General features: G+C 41.0%; 2 protein-coding genes across 2 annotated transcripts; one reads left to right on the top strand and one right to left on the bottom strand.

The window, feature by feature from the left end:
- Positions 1 to 142: 142 nt before the first annotated feature.
- Positions 143 to 14,845, top strand: LOC135081819 (uncharacterized). Its single transcript, XM_063976598.1, has 13 exons — positions 143 to 501; positions 606 to 2,233; positions 2,531 to 2,650; positions 3,050 to 3,235; positions 3,304 to 3,446; positions 4,348 to 4,544; positions 6,012 to 6,094; positions 6,418 to 6,492; positions 7,238 to 7,317; positions 10,507 to 10,594; positions 11,246 to 11,454; positions 12,863 to 12,998; positions 14,413 to 14,845. Exons 1-12 carry the CDS (start codon positions 378 to 380, stop codon positions 12,984 to 12,986), a joined length of 3,057 nt encoding a protein of 1,018 aa, XP_063832668.1. The 5' UTR covers positions 143 to 377; the 3' UTR covers positions 12,987 to 12,998; positions 14,413 to 14,845.
- On the bottom strand, positions 13,005 to 15,714 carry LOC135081551 (uncharacterized). Its single transcript, XM_063976294.1, has 4 exons — positions 15,292 to 15,714; positions 15,059 to 15,207; positions 14,870 to 14,981; positions 13,005 to 14,512 (listed from the first exon to the last, which is right to left on the bottom strand). Exons 1-4 carry the CDS (start codon positions 15,564 to 15,566, stop codon positions 14,362 to 14,364), a joined length of 687 nt encoding a protein of 228 aa, XP_063832364.1. The 5' UTR covers positions 15,567 to 15,714; the 3' UTR covers positions 13,005 to 14,361.
- Positions 15,715 to 17,639: the final 1,925 nt, after the last annotated feature.

Below are 17,639 nucleotides of genomic sequence, written 5' to 3'. Positions count from 1 at the left end.
AATAACCTTATACGTTTGTAAAAAATAGTTCTAAGTTCTGGAATTATCATTACTCTGTATATTACACGATTTCTTGGCCACAACTTTTTTTTTTCCAAAATGGCAACATTTATTTGTTGTAAATTTTGGTCATGAACATGAATGTCGCATTTTCTCGCTCGCATGTGGAATTCCAGTGTTTTCAACTACTTTTGTGGACAAAATAGAACTCAAAATATGTGTTTACAATGCGTGAAATAGTAATTCATTAGTTTAAGTATGGCGTAAATATTGTGAAACCTAATACTCCATGTTTGTTGACTGCAAACAAGTTGAAGTTCCATTGTGGCATATCCCACTGTTTTGAACATTATGACGGGAAAACACTAACAAATACAATGACCGAAAAGGGATACGAAGGTGATCAATCATCTTCGTGGGATATTCCCGGTCCATCATCCCTAGCAGCTATCCTGGACACTGTTTACACATCATCTGCTTCTGATAATCCTCCCAGAAATGGTAAATAAATCTTCTATTTTAAACTACTATACATGGTTCATGGGGTTAAAAGAAAGATTGTTTGACTTACGATTTCCTCTGACTGATTTTTCTATATTTTGCAGAGGAAATGGAGTGTGAAGCTCTTTTTGCTGAGAGTGATGATGAAGTGGAAGTGCTCCCAACATCTACAGAAGCACCACCCTCTGCTGCCGGCGTGGTGTCATCCAAACCTGTCTCCTCCAACTATGTCAATTCTACTTCACCCACTCAGGCTTATGAACTGAATATGACCTCAGTGGCACCACCAGGATCTTCTCACACTCCTGTTCCTGAAGAATACCAGCCATTACCAGACAGTTCAAGTTCATTAGATTTTGCTCTTGGAAGGAATAACTTGGAAAATGGAAATCTGACTGGCCAGAGATTTGCTGATGTTAATATCAGATACCAACCTAAACCCGTGAACCAGAGAGGCTACTACTACCCTAATTATCAACCCTATCCTGGGTCTGGTGTAAGGCCTGGTTTGGAATATGTATTTGCCCCCTACCATGCCAACAATGTAATAGTTCTTGGTGATGATAGAAACTATGCACCACATCCTATTTCTTACAATCTACCACAAGGGGAAGACAATAGCTCTGTTGTTGCAATGGATTTTGATTCTGTGCAGCCTCCCACAATGCACAATAATCATATCAATACCGCAGACCGAAATCACTTGAGGAGTAACCAACCACAGGCACTGGAGAGGCCTAGTCGTAAGCTAAACATATCACCTAGAAGGAGACACTCAAGAGAGAATGAAGGGACCAGTTCCAGTCTTATTGAAGTCAGTTCAGACGAGGAAGACAATATTCCTGTACCCAGGAAAAGGCAATGTAGCAGCAATGGTGCCGGTCACCAGGGTAATAGGTCTGATGCTGATGTGTCTGTTTCTAGAGGTAATTGCAGTTATCCTAATGCTTCCTCTCCAAGGATTGACATCAAAAGAGAGCCACATGACCACACTGAAGCCACTACTCAAGCAGCAGGTGACACCAACACTGAGAGTAATGCAGTGGTACCTGAACTCCACAACTGTAACAGAAGGCAACAAAACAACCATAGGGCTCACCATAACTGTAACACAAACAACAACATGCACATAAAACAAGAAAACCACAGTTGTAACTGTGCAAACAGAAGCACCTGTGTTTGCAGAGCTCACCACGGCAGTACGTATGCCCACAACCATTCTATTGTCAGTGAATGTCAAAGGCACAGTCCCAACCACTTTAGTCATCAAAATGGATCTCATCACCACCACCACCACCACCATTACCACCATAGACTTTATCGGCAGTGTTCCCAACATCACGTAGCTAGCACCTCAAATACGTCCTTGTCACAAGTTAAAGAGGAACCGGGAATACAAGGCACAATCAAGCAAGAATCTGGACAGCCATCTGAAGAACAACAACAGAACACAGAGGAGAGTGTGTCTGTACCCATATCTAGTGCTATTGTCAAGGTTGAAGCAACAGACCAGGCTCGGGTGAAAATTGAACCAGGGACGTCAAATGGTCAATCTCATGAGATTCCAGAACGATCTCAGAGCGTCATTGTCAAAACTGAGAGAGCTGATGCAAGGTGTTGTGATGTAAATGCCGTGGGAGATAGGAGGGTGAAAGTAAAATCACCCCAACCTGGTACTAGTATGGGGAGGACTACTCAAACAGAAGCCAGAACAAACAATAACTGTGATCAGGTAAATAATTAATTTAGCATTAGAGCGCTTTCACATTTAGGCGATTTAGCAGCGCGACAAACGCGCAACAGACGCTCTGCCGAAAATTTCATACTATGTGACAGTGGATGCATGTCTTCACATTATAAAGACGCCGCTGCCGCGTTGCAATCGCGCTACTAACGCCCTTATGTGAAAGCGCTCTTAATTATAAAATAGATGGTCAAATGCATTTTACAAAGTATTCAAACAGAGATCATATTGATTAATTCTTGACTTCAACTTGATGTTCATTATTCTTATTATTATTCCTCATAGGAAGTCCAAACCAACCCAGTACCAGCGGGAGTGCTGTCGGCCCCTGACCTGCAGCTGGATTGGGTGTCTGACTCCAGTTCTGATGATGATGTCCAAGTGCTTGGAGAAGACACTAATCCTGTAAGAGTCCAACCATTTAAATTATTGCTATGTCATTCTATTGCAATCAGTTTTTTGTAATTGAAAGTGATGAAGATTGAATGATTCTTTATAACATTCCTTCATGATAAGTACTAACTACTTGGAATGTTAGGTAAGTATAATATTTTGGAAATATGTATGTGTATAAAAGTATAGAATTGTTTTTCAAATGTAGTGCTAAGAGCCCCTTGTTGGTTACAAATAAGTGGGGTGTCTGTTTCCTGTTTTATACCAAATGCAATTATTACAAAATTACAACATTTAAAACCCAAATAAACAACTGGCCTAAAGTAGAATGCCTTTATTGCGTTGATTGAACACGTTTGCTATTTATTATAATTCTGACATGGTTCTGATCACACAATTAATTCTCTCCAGCGTGCAGTAATAGATCTCACAGCGTCGCCTGAGCGGCCGCAGGAGGAGGACGCGCCCCTGGCACTGGACGACCAGCCGGCTCTGCGCGCGTTGTTCCGCCACGTCAACACGCCCGTCTATGTACAGCCGCCGCAACCGCCGCAGCCACCGCAGCAGCCGCAGCCACAGCCGCCGAATGCGCACATCGTACGCAGGTAAGATTGTCCATTGTGCTATCCCTTTCACTCGATGGCAGCTAGCGGCGTGAGTGACAGAGCGGGACTCTAGACGACGACCAGCCAGCACTACGCGCGTTGTTCCGCCACGTCAACACGCCCGTCTATGTGCAGCCGCCGCAACCGCCGCAGCCACCGCAGCCGCCGCAGCCGCAGCCGCCGAATGCACACATCGTACGCAGGTAAGATTATCCATCCCTTTCACTCGATGCCAGCTAGCGGCGTGAGTGAACGGGACTCTAGACGACGACCAGCCGGCTTTACGCTCGCTGTTCGGCCACGTCAACACGCCGGTCTACGTACAGCCGCCCCAACCGCCGCAGCCACCGCAGCCGCCGCAGCCGCAGCCGCCGAATGCACACATTGTACGTAGGTAAGTCGTGCAATCCTTTTCACTCGATGCCAGCTAGCGGCGTGAGTGATAGAGCAAGACTCTAACTAGACGATGACGTTTCAAGCTCTGCGCGCGCTGTTCCGCCACGTCAACACGCCGGTCTATGTACAGCCGCCGAATGCGGACATTGTATGCATGTAAGTCGTGCCATCCCTTTCACTCGATGTGAAGTAGTAGTGGGAGTGACAGAGAGGCGCTTTAGATAAATGAACAAACGGCGCTGCGCGCGATTCTTCGCCACGTCTGGTCACCGCACTACGCACTGCCGTAGCCACAGCCATAGAAGAGTTATTGCAGCTCCGTGGATCGTACCATCCCTTTCACTCGATGCGAGGTAGCAGCGGGAGTGGCAAAGAGGCATCCTAGATGATGATCAATTGGTGCTGCGCACGTTTTTCCGCTACGTCGATTTCCGCAACTGTGCTATTGTCGTTGTGTCTAAACCAGCCGGGCTAGGATATGCGCCGTGTCAATCGATAAACATCCTTGGTCTACATCCCTATGGCTTGATTTCCTCTTAGGCTGACGTTCAGTGACCGACGTCAGCTTAAAGAGGAGCCTGAGTTGCTGCACCACATTTTAACCGTAACAATCCGATGCTTTTTGTATGGAGTTTGACAGATTTTTGACGTTAGTCAAAGTTAAAGTAAGATGGCGCAACTCAGCATCAATGTTGTACATGTTTCCAGCCGGCCAACAGAAGGCAACTGCCTGGTGTCGTGCCGCGGCTGCTGCTGCACGCACCCGCACCACGCGCCGCACGCGCCGCCGGCGCACGGGGCGAGCGTGCACGGCGCGCCCGGCCACCACGGCTCGCACGCCTACACGCACACGCAGCCGCCGCCGCTCTACAACATGTACAACCCGCCCGCGCCGCCTGCGCACAGTGAGTGATATTCACATGTTACATAGTTGTTGTTGTTGTTGATCTTAGCCTAACCACAGAATAATAATAAGTACTACGTACAAAAGTTTTACTTCGCGAAGGCATTTAAACAAATGTATGCTCAATGTCATTAACAATATGGTGTAATTTAGCCTGTCTCAAGAGTCAAGCACCATTTTGTTGACAAACGTCAGTGATCGGCACTGCGCCGAAGCTATAGGGCTGACTTCGGTAAAATGATGTGACGTGAGGTGCCAAACTGCGGAAAATGGCGGAGGAAATACATGATTTAGCATGAATTATCATGAATAATATTAACTACTTATTTACCTCCCAGTGTCTTGAGGCAACTTAAAAAAGTACATTCTGTGTTTTTATTATTATTTAGGCAGTTAAATACTGCACAGTATTTAGTACACCATTTTCTTTATTTTCTTCCATCATACACAAGAATACGCGTGCGTCAGTCAATGTTCGCTCGTATGTGAGGCCTTGTCGAATAGTGTCCTGTAGGTGGGCCATCGTGCGTGTTTTGTTTTCAATGTAAACTCGCGGAGATGAACAGGCCTGGCCTAACCACCGATTTTTAGTTGGCCGATAGTTGGATCGGGCTGTTAATCAGTATGGAGATGCATGAAAGATCGCACGTTACACCGATTTGGTATCGGCCGATTCTTCATACAAATTAGAATCGGGCCCAACAGCAGCTATCAGCCAACTAAAAGTTGGTGGTCTGCGCCTTGGCTTAGGGTGTTTTAATAGCTATCGTGCAGATTTCATCGCAAATGCGAGATCCCCCCACTCTCCACGTGCGCATTCCACACATTACAATCGGCACGTTTGGCCGAAAGTAGAAATTATTGTAAGCAAAATGGCGATCGCTATGGCAATGAGGGTTTTCGCGATTGAAAAATCCGCCAGATGGCAATACGTAGACGGGAGGTCCAAATGCTGCATGATTGGTGGATTTTGACATATCTGTCAATGTCATGTCAAAAATAACCAATCATGCAGCATTTGGACCTCCCGTCTACGTATTGCCATCTGGTGGATTTTTCAATCGCGAAAACCCTCATTGGTTTATTTATTTATACTTTAATCATATAAGCTCTTACAATAATTATGTTTTCGGCCAAACACCACCAATGAATACTTGTATGAAAATGACACGAGTGTCACGCATGCGGGACAATCCCGCGTGCGTAATTCCGTACGATATCTGATGAAATCCGTACGATAATAAAAACACCCATAATTTGTTACTTCGTCAAATTAGACTTTGTAGTAAATTACGAAATTTAAATTTTTATTCGTCCCATTTTACAAACTTTTTAACAGCATTTTATAGAATTGGTAACCTTTACAGTTGTTGTTTGGAAACCAATTGCAATACAAGAATTTAGAAATTAGTATTCATAGGATAAGAGCGCGCTTTGGGTTGTTTTAACAATAATAATATTTCTGCAGTGGGTGACCGGCGTGAGGTCATGTCGATCGCCCCGCCCTACATCGTGCACGAACGGCTATGGCATCGCCAACACCACATGCTCGTAAGTATTTACATAAGATGCATGCATTAATATCTTAATAATAATGAAGAAATATTATGTTACAAAATTATAACGACTGTCTTCAACGCGCCAACGTGGGGTCACACAAATGTCAGGCAGGGTGAATTTTATTATGCTTATTTCGTAATATTATTGAACAATACAAAATCTAAAAGGATTGACTTATTATTATTATTATTATTATTTATTGATTAATCTAGAAGATAAGTTGTTCAGTACAAATGCATATTTCCGATGATCATGCCTCCGGGACCGGGAGTTAGTTGCGAAAGAAATAGTTTAATAATAAATGTGTTTTTTAGGAACTGCAGCGTCGCAGCACCATGGGCAACGTGAGCGGCTACTCTTCCACCTACAACATGCCGCCTCCTAGCTCGGTACGTATCTAACGGATTTTTATCAGCGGGCAAAATTTTCGTTGCAATATAGCACGTATTACAACTGCATAAAAGTAAATACTAGCATCTTATGGCAGACGCCGTCGTCTGTACTAGTTTCAGCTGAATGACGCCCACGGCTTGACAAAGGCCTCCTCCAAGGACTTCCACAAAGACACATCCAGACACCTCCCGCAAACTTCACCAGATCGTCAGTCCACGTAGTGGGAGGCCTGCCCACACTACGTCTTTCGGCTCGTGGTCGCCACTCGAGAACTTTTTTGTCCCAGCGGTCGTCAGCTCTGCGAGCTAAGTGCCCCGCCCATTTGTACCTGTTTTACTGTGGTTTCATTTTAACATTAATACTTCGATGGACGAGAAGCTTGTAACTTAAACTTTTGGGACTTGGTGGGACCAAACTCATTGACAGGGAGGCGCTACGGGACTATTCTCACTTCTCGTTCCCACCACTGCAACTCCTGTGTAGCCAGGATCTACAGCTTGACCGCCATAAAAACCCGACCAATGAAGGGACACTGAGGCGCTACCATCGTTCAACTTAAAATTTTCCAACATGGCAAAAATCAGAACCAGCGATCCGGTATTGACGGTGGCGCCCCCCTGTCTATGTCACTGATGGGACTTTCACATGTCACATTGTCACCTGCATCGTCCTATAGCGCATTATTTCGTGCGTAAGAAGATAAATGATTACATTTCTAAATTTAATTTTGTTTTTTTTTAGTTCCCAGATGAGTTTGAGCCCCGAGACTTGAGGGCCAACCGCAACAACCCAGGGGGCGCACCTCCCGCACACAGGATCCAGTAAGTGTGAAAATCAGGCCATATTTTTCATTGCAAAATAGCACCTATCGCCTATGCCTAATTATTCCACAGATTTGCTTAAGCTTGATGTGTCATACAAGAAATAAAACTAAAATTAATTATTAAAACTATAGTCCATCCATACATCGTAAGAAGGTGATTATGACAGTTCTATTTAGTGGGGCGCTCCTTTTAAGCCTAGGCGCAGACCTCCGATTTTTAGTTGGCCGATAGTTGGACCCGATTTTAGTGTTACAACAAATAATAATTGCATAGTTAATACCTAAACAACATAATACAACTTTTAGACAGAACTAACTGGACTGAGCTCTTCTCGTGCTGTGAAAGCGCTAGCTCAATGGTAGAAGTCTTCACCAATATACTTAACGAACTTATAGATAAACATGTGCCCTCATTTAAGCCCAAAAAAACTAAAAATTACCCGGTTTGGTTTAGTCGTAGTACAATAAGAAGATTTAGAGAGAGGGATAGAGTTTGGAACCGATATAAGAAATACAAAAATCCAATCGACAAAATAACACTTAATATATTAAATAAACGCTGCAAATCAATTGCTAAAGACTGCTTTAATGCGTATGTCGCTAGGATGGAGGATAGAATAAACACAAATTCAAAGTATTTTTGGTCGTACATCAAATCAAAGCGTAACGCCGCCAGCATTTATCCTGCAGAGATGACAGATGGTTGTAGAGTGGCGAATGATACTCCTGAAATTTGTGAAATGTTTTCTAATTACTTTGCCTCTGTTTATAGTGAAACTCCAGATGTAGAGCTCTCTGATTGCAATATTTCTCAATTCCTCCATGCACAAAGCGAAAGCCTATCCTCTATCACTGTAACCCGGGAGGAGATTGAAGAAAAACTTAAATCACTGGACCCGACTAAGGGAGCAGGTCCCGATGGCTTTCCACCGCTTTTTATAAGAAACTGCGCTTCAAGTTTGTCTTTCCCGCTCTACCTAATTTACAACAAAGCTCTCACGGATGGTGAATTTCCCTCGTTGTGGAAGGAATCTAAAGTTGTTCCGATATTCAAAAGCGATGACGTTACCTCAGTTAAAAACTATCGGCCTATCTCTATCTTATCAACTTTCTCAAAAATTCTGGAATCATTAGTTTATCCATACATCGAACGCCACTTTAGCCATTTTATTATTGATTACCAACACGGCTTTGTCAAAGGTAGGTCTACAAATACTAACCTAGTACTCTACCTTGATGAAATTATTTCCGAGGTAGATGCACATAAACAAATTGACGCCATTTACACTGATTTTAGTAAGGCTTTCGATTCCGTCCCCCACAATATTCTCTTTGAAAAGCTCGCGTTATATGGTTTTTCGGGTAATATTTTGCAATTTCTGGCTTCGTACCTTAAGAACCGTACTTTTCATGTTGTTGTTAACGGCTTCAAATCGGGCAATAAAGATGTAACTTCAGGAGTTCCTCAGGGTTCCCATTTGGGCCCTATTCTCTTTAATATATTCATCAACGACGTTTCTTTGTGTTTTCAGAACTCTACACCATTTTTATACGCAGACGATCTAAAATTTATAAAAGTTGTAACCTGTACGGATGATGTATCCATGATGCAACGTGACCTTAATGCCCTGGCTTATTGGTGCAACTCAAACGGCATGCTATTAAATTCTAAAAAATGTGTACACATAAAATTCACTAGAAATACAAAGATTATTCCATCTAAATACCACATTCAAGGCACAACTCTCAGCGAAGTGAAATCGCTAAAAGATCTGGGAGTAACGTTCGATTCAAAATTAACCTTTGTTGAGCACATCGACTGCATAGTTAGTACGGCCAATAAAATGCTAGGGTTCATCATGCGTAACGGAAAGGTATTCCATAAGCCCTATACACGCATTAATCTCTACAATTGCCTTGTACGTAGCACTTTGGAATACTGCAGCGTTGTGTGGCGACCTCATTATGCGGTTCACTCCTTACGAATAGAACGGGTACAGAAGAGATTTCTTTGGCATCTGTCAAGCTCCTTTGGTCTCACAAAAAAACTTAAATCTTATGGAGAAAGGCTCATGCACTTCAAAATGCAAACACTAAATCAGCGAAGGGACTTGCTTGACCTGGTTTTTCTCCATAACATCATGAGAAGTAGGGTTGACAGCAGCCAACTACTGAGTAAATTTAATCTTCGCGTACCACGCACGATCCCCCGCAAGCCGATCTCACCCTTTAGTGCCCCCCATCGCAAAACCGTCCTGGGTAGGAGCTCCACAATTCCTCGTCTATGCAAGTTATTGAATGAGCACAGTGTGGCGGTGGATTTATTCTTTGATAGCCGTCAACAGTTTAGAAAGGCAGTCATGGAGACTTTTGAACATGTTTGAATGAGTTGTAAATTGTAATGATTAACAGACTTTTTATTGTTTTCTTTTCTTTTCCTTTAAATAATTAGCAAACATTAAATATTATGTAAGCGGTGTTTACCTTAATATAGCTATACATTTACATTATTGAATTGTCAAAGTGTCTGTGCAAATATTGATGTAATAGTTGATGGTGAACCTAAATAAATAAATAAATAAATAAATATACAAATATCAGGTAATCTCTTAACAACATGATAAATGTTAGATGTAGTTTTTGTCCACCATGGTTATTAATAATTCTAAGATTTAAAATTTTCGCAGCTTTAAAATGAAGAAATTGACTGTCAATAAATTAAATTAAGTTCCATTGTCCCACGTTTTAAAGGCTCTTGGACTAGTTTTTCCGCTATCCAATTATTTTTATAGCAGTGGCCGACTGTTTTCTCAGGGTATATTATTAGTGTTTTCTCTAATTTTGTTATTTTTTGTTTTGCGAAATCTGTGATTATTTTTTGTTTTTCTATTATTTTGTTTTAACTCTTTTTCGATGTCCTTTAAGCCTTCTAGCCGCTTGTGTTCAACGAGTCACACCAAAACGAGTAACCGTGTCGTTGGGAAAAATTCCCATCGAGTCACACCCCTACTCGTTAATCTTTATATTACATACCTACTTCATTATTTAGATTTTTTATGTATTTTGTACATTGTTTCTTTATAATGAACGCTCTTTTATCTGATATTAAAGGTGTGACTCGTTGGGAACAAGCGCTTCTGCTAGCCCATAGCAATACGAGTATGTGCTTACCGTTGGTTTGTTGCAGCGACGGGCAGTATGTTCACCACCACCTACACCACTACATGCAGATGCACCAGGCGACGCCGCACCTGCACATCTCCATCCAGCCGATGGTATATTTTGTTACTAAAGCCTGGTCCGTGAGCACGTTGATTTTTGTCCAATGACCCCAAGCTACCCATCCTTATCGCTCGCGCGTAATTATATTGTTGTCGCGACTGTGCGACGCGCGCCCGCAGTGAGTGTGCGAGCGCGACAGCAACATAATTACGCGCGAGCGATAAGGATGGGTAGCTTGGCGTCATTGGACAAAATTCTACGTGCTCACGGACCAGGCCATAGCTTCAAACAAAAATTGAAGATACGGTACGCGCTTACATTGCAATAAAGATAGGCCCTGCTGTGCTTCGTAGGTCTATTCGGTGAGCAAGACAGAACGAAGAACCCCAAGCTGAGATATAATCAGCGAGACTGAGAAATGTTTTGAATAACCAATCCGATTTCATTCTCCTTTAATGTAAAAAGTCTGATTGGCTATTTAAAATACATCTCCGCTCCGCTGCCTTGATGGAAACCGGGTAACAGTTAACGCGCCGAAGCGAATTTGTGTGCATGCTCCTAATTTCGGCAGCTCGCCTGCGAGACGCTAGTGCTGTATCTTCCCTTTTCGTTTTAATCTAAGTGAGGTTCTCTTGAAAAATCCAAAATGCGACATATTATTATCACCTTCATCCATTCATGTTTTCATTTATTTACTTATGCAGGGCTCGAGCGGCACCCTGGCGTCGGTATTCAATATGGCGGCGGAGGCGGCGCACGCGGCGGAGCGTCGCGCGGCGGCTGCGCGGGGCGCTTCGCGGGCCGTCATCGAACGGAATACGTATCGTCACGCCTACGCTGCGCCCGCGCCGCACCACCAAGACGAAAAGTGCACTATATGCCTCTCCGTGTTTGAGGTGCACTCGGATTGCAGGTTAGTACACATGGATTAGATTGCTCATCAATTTAATGGGGCTCGACCTAAGGGATTGATGAGCTTCAATGGGGCTCGAGCGGCACTCTCGCGTCAGTATTCAACATGGCGGAACGTCACGCGGCGGCGGCGCGGAGCGCGTCGCGGGCCGTCATCGAGCGGAATACGTATCGTCACGCCTACGCCGCGCCCGCGCCGCATCACCAGGACGAAAAGTGTACTATATGCCTCTCAGTGTTTGAGGTGCGCTCGGATTGCAGGTTAGTACACATGAAAGGGATTAGATTGATGAGCTTTAATGGGGCTCGATCTAAGGGATTGATGAGCTTCAATGGGGCTCGAGCGGCACCCTCGCGTCAGTATTCAACATGGCGGCGGCGTGGGGGGCGTCGCGGGTCGTCATCGAGCGGAATACCTACCGCCACGCCTACGCCGCACCACCAGGACGAAAAGTGCACTACTATATGCCTCTCAGTGTTTGAGGTGCACTCGGATTGCAGGTTAGTACACATGAAAGGGATTAGATTGATGAGCTTTAATGGGGCTCGATCTAAGGGATTGATGAGCTTCAATGGGGCTCGAGCGGCACTCTCGCGTCAGTATTCAACATGGCGGCGGCGCGGGGGGCGTCGCGGGCAGTCGTCGTTTCAGCCAAATGACGTCCACTGCTGGACAAAGGCCTCCCCCAAGGTTTTCCACAATGAACGGTCCTGCGCTGCCCGCATCCAGGCTCTTCCCGCGACCTTTACCAGATCGTCGGTCCACCTAGTAGGAGGCCTGCCCACGCTACGTCTTCCAGCCCGTGGTCGCCACTCGAGAACTTTCCTGCCCCAACGGCCATCGTCTCTACGAGCTATGTGCCCCGCCCACTGCCACTTGATTTTAGCAATTCTGCGAGCTATGTCGGTTACTTTGGTTCTCCTCATTTCTGAGGGGCAGTCATTGAACGAAATAGGTATCGTCACGCCTACGCCGCGCCCGCGCCACACCACCAAGACGAGAAGTGCACGATATGCCTCTCAGTGTTTGAGGTGCAGTCGGATTGCAGGTAAATAAAGTTTAAATCAGTATGGTATTAGTTTAATTTATTTATTCATAGCTACCACGGGTTTACAATTTTTTTACTAACGAAAAAGTTTTGTTGTAGCGCCCTCTACGTTACAGTTTCCTAAAAAAAGGTCCACGTCCTCACTGACTGACTCATGTATCACTCGGCGTTGCAATTGTTTCAAATCAAATTAATTATTGTTAAGTAAATACAGTGCGCTTTTTTTTCACAAAGGCGCCCCCTTCTTACCATTTGGGCCCCTTTAGAGCAGGGGCTTCCTGGTTTACTCCCCACTAAATCCATGGCTGAGATTATCTCTTGTTGTAATAATTCACAGTACAATTTGACTGTTGTTTGCAGGCGACTCCCGTGCATGCACCTTTTCCACATGGAGTGCGTGGACCAGTGGCTCAGCACCAACAAGCACTGCCCCATCTGCCGCGTGGACATCGAGACGCATCTCAACAAGGACGCCACGTTTTAAGCTCTTGCGCAGGTAACTGTGTTGCCAAACTAAAAATATCTGTACATGCAGGGAATCTTTGCCTGGGTTGCACCATATCACTTTAACAAACGTCAAGTCTGTCAAACCCCATACAGAAACACCGGTTATGGTTATAGTTACGGTTAAAGTAAGCTAGTGCAACTTAGCCTCAGTAGTGATATAATCAATAATGTATCAATAGTTATGTGTATTATTATTTATGTGATGAGCTGTATTGTTTACTAACATTTTACTTAACCAGTTTAGTGGATCTCTCAATCAGTAATGTTAAGTTGCACTTGGAACAGCTTTTTTCGATCAAATCCGTACTTAATATTATAATGCGAACTGTACTGTAAAACGAAGGTAACTGTCTAGGTAGTCTATCACCTTTTCACACTAACCCTTTTAGTATCGAAATAGTTTGAGACTGCGACAGTTTGGCTAATTAACCATAATCACTTTGATGTAAAAATCTTAAACATGGTGTTAACTGTTAACATATTATGAGATTATTTTTGTCTCTATCTTTTATTAATAATGAAGATGAATGTGAATAGATATGTAAAATGACCGAATCTGACCAGTCACGATTGTCATAAACCAGTCATTTACTGTCTGTAATTCAGTCAATTTGACTCAAATATTACTGTAGTCCCACCAAATAATTTATTACCCAATTTTATGGAGATTTAAATTAAGGAACGTTTTATTTTGTTTTATTATGAGAGAATAAGATAGCATCAAAGTCGTCGTGTGCGGCGATGCAACATTCCCATTTTGCCTTACGAGAGCGTGGTGCGTGACAATTGCGTAGGGAAAGAAAGAGAGCACAATAAATCATTACAAAACATTGTGTCAATTAAAAGTTGTAGACTCATTGTAGTGTTTAATTGTAATAAACACTTTTTTGTTTTAATCAAGAAGTTGTAGACTTATCATTCTCAAAATCTAAGAAATAATAATTAAAAAAAGTACTAAACTATTACTGAAATCAAACTGACTGAAAATGACCATTTTTGACAGTTAATTACTAGTTTTTGACCAATTTGACCGTAAATGATAGTCAAATTCACTAGTTATTTTCAACACTAAATGTGGATAGCTAATATTTATAAGATGTATGTGTGTTGTATTATACTATAGCTAATATTTCAGGGTAATAATATTAAAAGTATAATCCTTTCAGTAGGTATTTTAAAATCTTTGATGTTATGATAAATAAATGTAAAGGAATAAAAATAAGTGTATGTACCCTATAGTAATAAGATAACATATTTTTTATTTTTTTTTATTGTTGCTCTTCCTATTTCTATGTACAAACTGGAATTTTAAGTGTATAAATTATAATTAGCTTCAATCTAAATAATTTTTGTTATGATTTCTTCTTTTTTGATTTTTTTTCATTTGCCAACTCTTCTTTTAGTTTCTGCTCGAGTTCAGGCGAGCTGACGATGGCCTGTTGTTGCAACTCCAGGCTCTCCTGTTGGAGCTCGTGCGTCAACTGCTTCTGAGTGTTGCACGTCCTAGGGAGAGAGTGAACACATTACTGCCAATACTATGTACATAAAACGTTTTAACATAATAATTAAAAGATATTATTTTGTTTACTTTGTCATTAGAATTTTGTTACATATTAAATATACTTACTACAATGTTTTAAGGTCAAAAGAAGTGACTATTTGTTGATTTTTAATTAATTAATAAGATTATATTATGGTATTATCAAGCCTAATTTTATAAAAATCAATTTGTTAATTTGAATCTGACATGAAATGGAGTAAAAAAATAGAAAACTTTTAAAATGCTAGATTTAATATTACATTATGCTTTAATAAATGTTTTTGAAATACTTAAAATTGTTTTTTTCTATTAATAAATACCTGCAAGCATGATCAATCCTTTCACAGATGGCATCAGAAGCCGCAATGTTGCCAGACAAATATGAAATCTCAGCAGCAACAGTGGCTAACTTTTCAGCATAATCCATATAACCTGTAATTTTAGTAAATTGAAGCTGAGGAGATTCTCGTTTATCTGACATCTTTGAATTTTTAAATTTTCATTCATACTCAGCAACGTCCTAAGATTGTGCTTGAGGTCAGACAACGATCCCCTTATTGCGACCAGCTGATCCCAGTGGTGTGGTGGGATGCCAGACTCTCCCCACTCGAGTGCTTGCTTCACGAGGCATAGCTCTTTTGTCAGTGCTTCTCGTAATCTACACATACAAAATAATTGCTACAGAATGAGCCGCTCTAAATGTACATAGAGGGCATAGCTATTTCATATAATCACGATGTACCTTTCACTTGTATCCTGAATGGCGACTAAAGTTACAGTAAGAAGTTGGGTAGCTGCATTCACATTGACTGTAGTTGCTTGTCGAATTAAAAATTCATGTTCTAATCTATCGTCATCCCAAGATACCTCGTACTCCTTTTGGTGTTCGTCGCACGACGCCGTAGTAAGTAATCCCAATGAAACTGGTGCAATATTACGAATTTTGTATACTACTGCCCTTCTATTCACTCGCGAACAAGCGGTCTTGAAAATATTGAAGAGTCTATTTCTAAACATATCTGTGAGATGTACGATAAGACTAGTAATAGAAGCAGTAGCGCGTATTCAGTACTTTCAATCCATCACATAAAAATAAATCTAGACATAAAATTTTTGAAGAGGATAGATTTTCACTCCATTTTACATGGATGACATATTTGACAGTTTGTTTCAGTTTGTTTGTTTTGAAAACCAAAGAGCATATAAGAGTAAGAGACGGCACTCCATAGATATTTTTTGAGCTCACGCACACATATGCATTTTAGAGAACGACCCGCAAATCTTTACCAACCGCACAAACTACAGGCGGAGCTACCAACATAATGCCTTATTTTCTGACAGTATTAGTGACGTTCGTAATAACTTATCGATTATCGATACTTTGCTAGGGTTGTAATTGCATATCGATATCTAGTATAGGAACCTTCAATATTTTAATGATTACTATTTTTATTTTATACTATGTGTAAGTAAAACGAAGTTTTGTAACGTAAATTATTTATTTCGAAATAAAATAGGTATATTACAATAAGTATTGAACATGACATAGCAGTTGTAGGCATGAGGAATTATTGAAAATTATAACAAAGTACAGAAATGATAATTTTGTAAACTTTTATTTTCACAACTTTTTCTAAGAAAAAATAGGATTTTTATTTATAAACATCTTTAATTTTCTTATCAGCTGATCGAACCTCAGCCCTAAGATTACTTTTCAATGCTTTGTTGCTGTGCTTTTTTACTTTTGTCAGCAAAATTGTTTTCACTTTTTATGAAGCTGTCATTAATGATTTTACAACTTTTTCTTAGAAAAAGGTAACTTAATATTTTAAACATCTTATCATAAATTTATTTATTATGTTGTTGACATTTAAACCAACTAAAATTACAATTTGTACTCAACATTAAGAAAATGAATTTTCCAACATTTTCCATATATATCTGGTCGGCAATATGGTCATGATAAAATTGTTTAGCTTCATTTACGGTGGTACATAATTGAATTGTTGGATAAACGAGACTTTTTTTATCATGCCACCATTCGCGAAGAGATATATATGCATACAAATCATTGTCAACAGGAGTTTTCACGCTCAAACACTCTTCACAAATTAAACAAGAACTGTTCTGTAATAGTTTGGCAGCTAAATACCCGCTTACATATACTACTGGTTGGTTTTCAAGGCTACACAAATTTTCAATGGGCTGTTCTAAGTTTTCAGGGTCCGGGATAGACAACACAGGATAAAATTCAGTGTCTGTGGAATCTTGAACATTAATTTTTATTTCTGTTGTTTTTAAATTAGTTTTTAAAATGTCTTTATATTCCAGCATATGTTTATTGTTGTCTGCTTCACAATTAGCACTTCTGCTATGAGGCACTTTCAGCCCAGTAACCATGCTTGTTTTAAGCGCTGCAGTAAAGTGCGTGATAGTGGGATTTCTATTGGTTACACTGTGTTGCCTAATGATTCCAAATAAGTTTTCCAGAGAGTCTTGGTTAAACTGTCTAAGGTTCATATATTTAAACCCTTCATTCTTTAACTTTTCCCAAATATCGTTTAAGGATTTGATAGATATTTGATATCCCTTTACGCATTTAACATTTTTTAGTATCGTGTTTTCTGCTGTTATAAATTTTATGGTTTTTAACTTATCAGTATAAAAGGTCCAAGACTCAATGTGATTACCTACTTGATGTGGAAACATTTTCCCGGATCCCTTTCTTTACGTCATTTAAAGATGATGGACCATTTGTACAATCAAATAGTTTATCTAACTGTTCAATCACAAATGCTGTATCATTGCAATCAGAAACTTCTTTCCATGCCATCATTTTTAAAATAGCTGCCACGGTATTACTCAGAGCATGCGCAGCATACTTCACCCTCATCTTAGTTTTGAATGTTGGATTTACAATGGTACTATTCAGTTTTTTAATATTTAAAAAAATTCTGTTGTGTTCTTCTGCAACTACCTTCGCTATATTCCTTATTGTTTTTTTTGCATTTTGTAACTGTCGCCAAAGCCTCTTCTCTTTAATTGTAAATGTTGATGAAGTGTCTGTAATAAAAACATTTCCATTAGTAA

Source organism: Ostrinia nubilalis, chromosome 20 (genome assembly GCF_963855985.1).
Source record: "Ostrinia nubilalis chromosome 20, ilOstNubi1.1, whole genome shotgun sequence".
NCBI lineage: Eukaryota > Metazoa > Arthropoda > Insecta > Lepidoptera > Crambidae > Ostrinia > Ostrinia nubilalis.
This window is presented reverse-complemented; position numbering and strand designations above follow the sequence as displayed.

What these genes read in the sequence shown, in the direction of transcription:
- LOC135081819 (XM_063976598.1), top strand. Translation starts at nt 378, where the DNA reads ATGACCGAAAAGGGATACGAAGGTGATCAATCATCTTCGTGGGATATT. An exon ending in AATGCACACATCGTACGCAG is followed by an intron (nt 3,447 to 4,347) that starts GTAAGATTATCC and finishes ACATGTTTCCAG; the next exon opens with CCGGCCAACAGAAGGCAACT. An exon ending in ATCGCCAACACCACATGCTC is followed by an intron (nt 6,095 to 6,417) that starts GTAAGTATTTAC and finishes TGTGTTTTTTAG; the next exon opens with GAACTGCAGCGTCGCAGCAC.
- LOC135081551 (XM_063976294.1), bottom strand. Translation starts at nt 15,566, where the DNA reads ATGTTTAGAAATAGACTCTTCAATATTTTCAAGACCGCTTGTTCGCGA. An exon ending in CAATCTTAGGACGTTGCTGA is followed by an intron (nt 14,982 to 15,058) that starts GTATGAATGAAA and finishes CTAAAATTACAG; the next exon opens with GTTATATGGATTATGCTGAA. An exon ending in AGGATTGATCATGCTTGCAG is followed by an intron (nt 14,513 to 14,869) that starts GTATTTATTAAT and finishes CTCTCTCCCTAG; the next exon opens with GACGTGCAACACTCAGAAGC.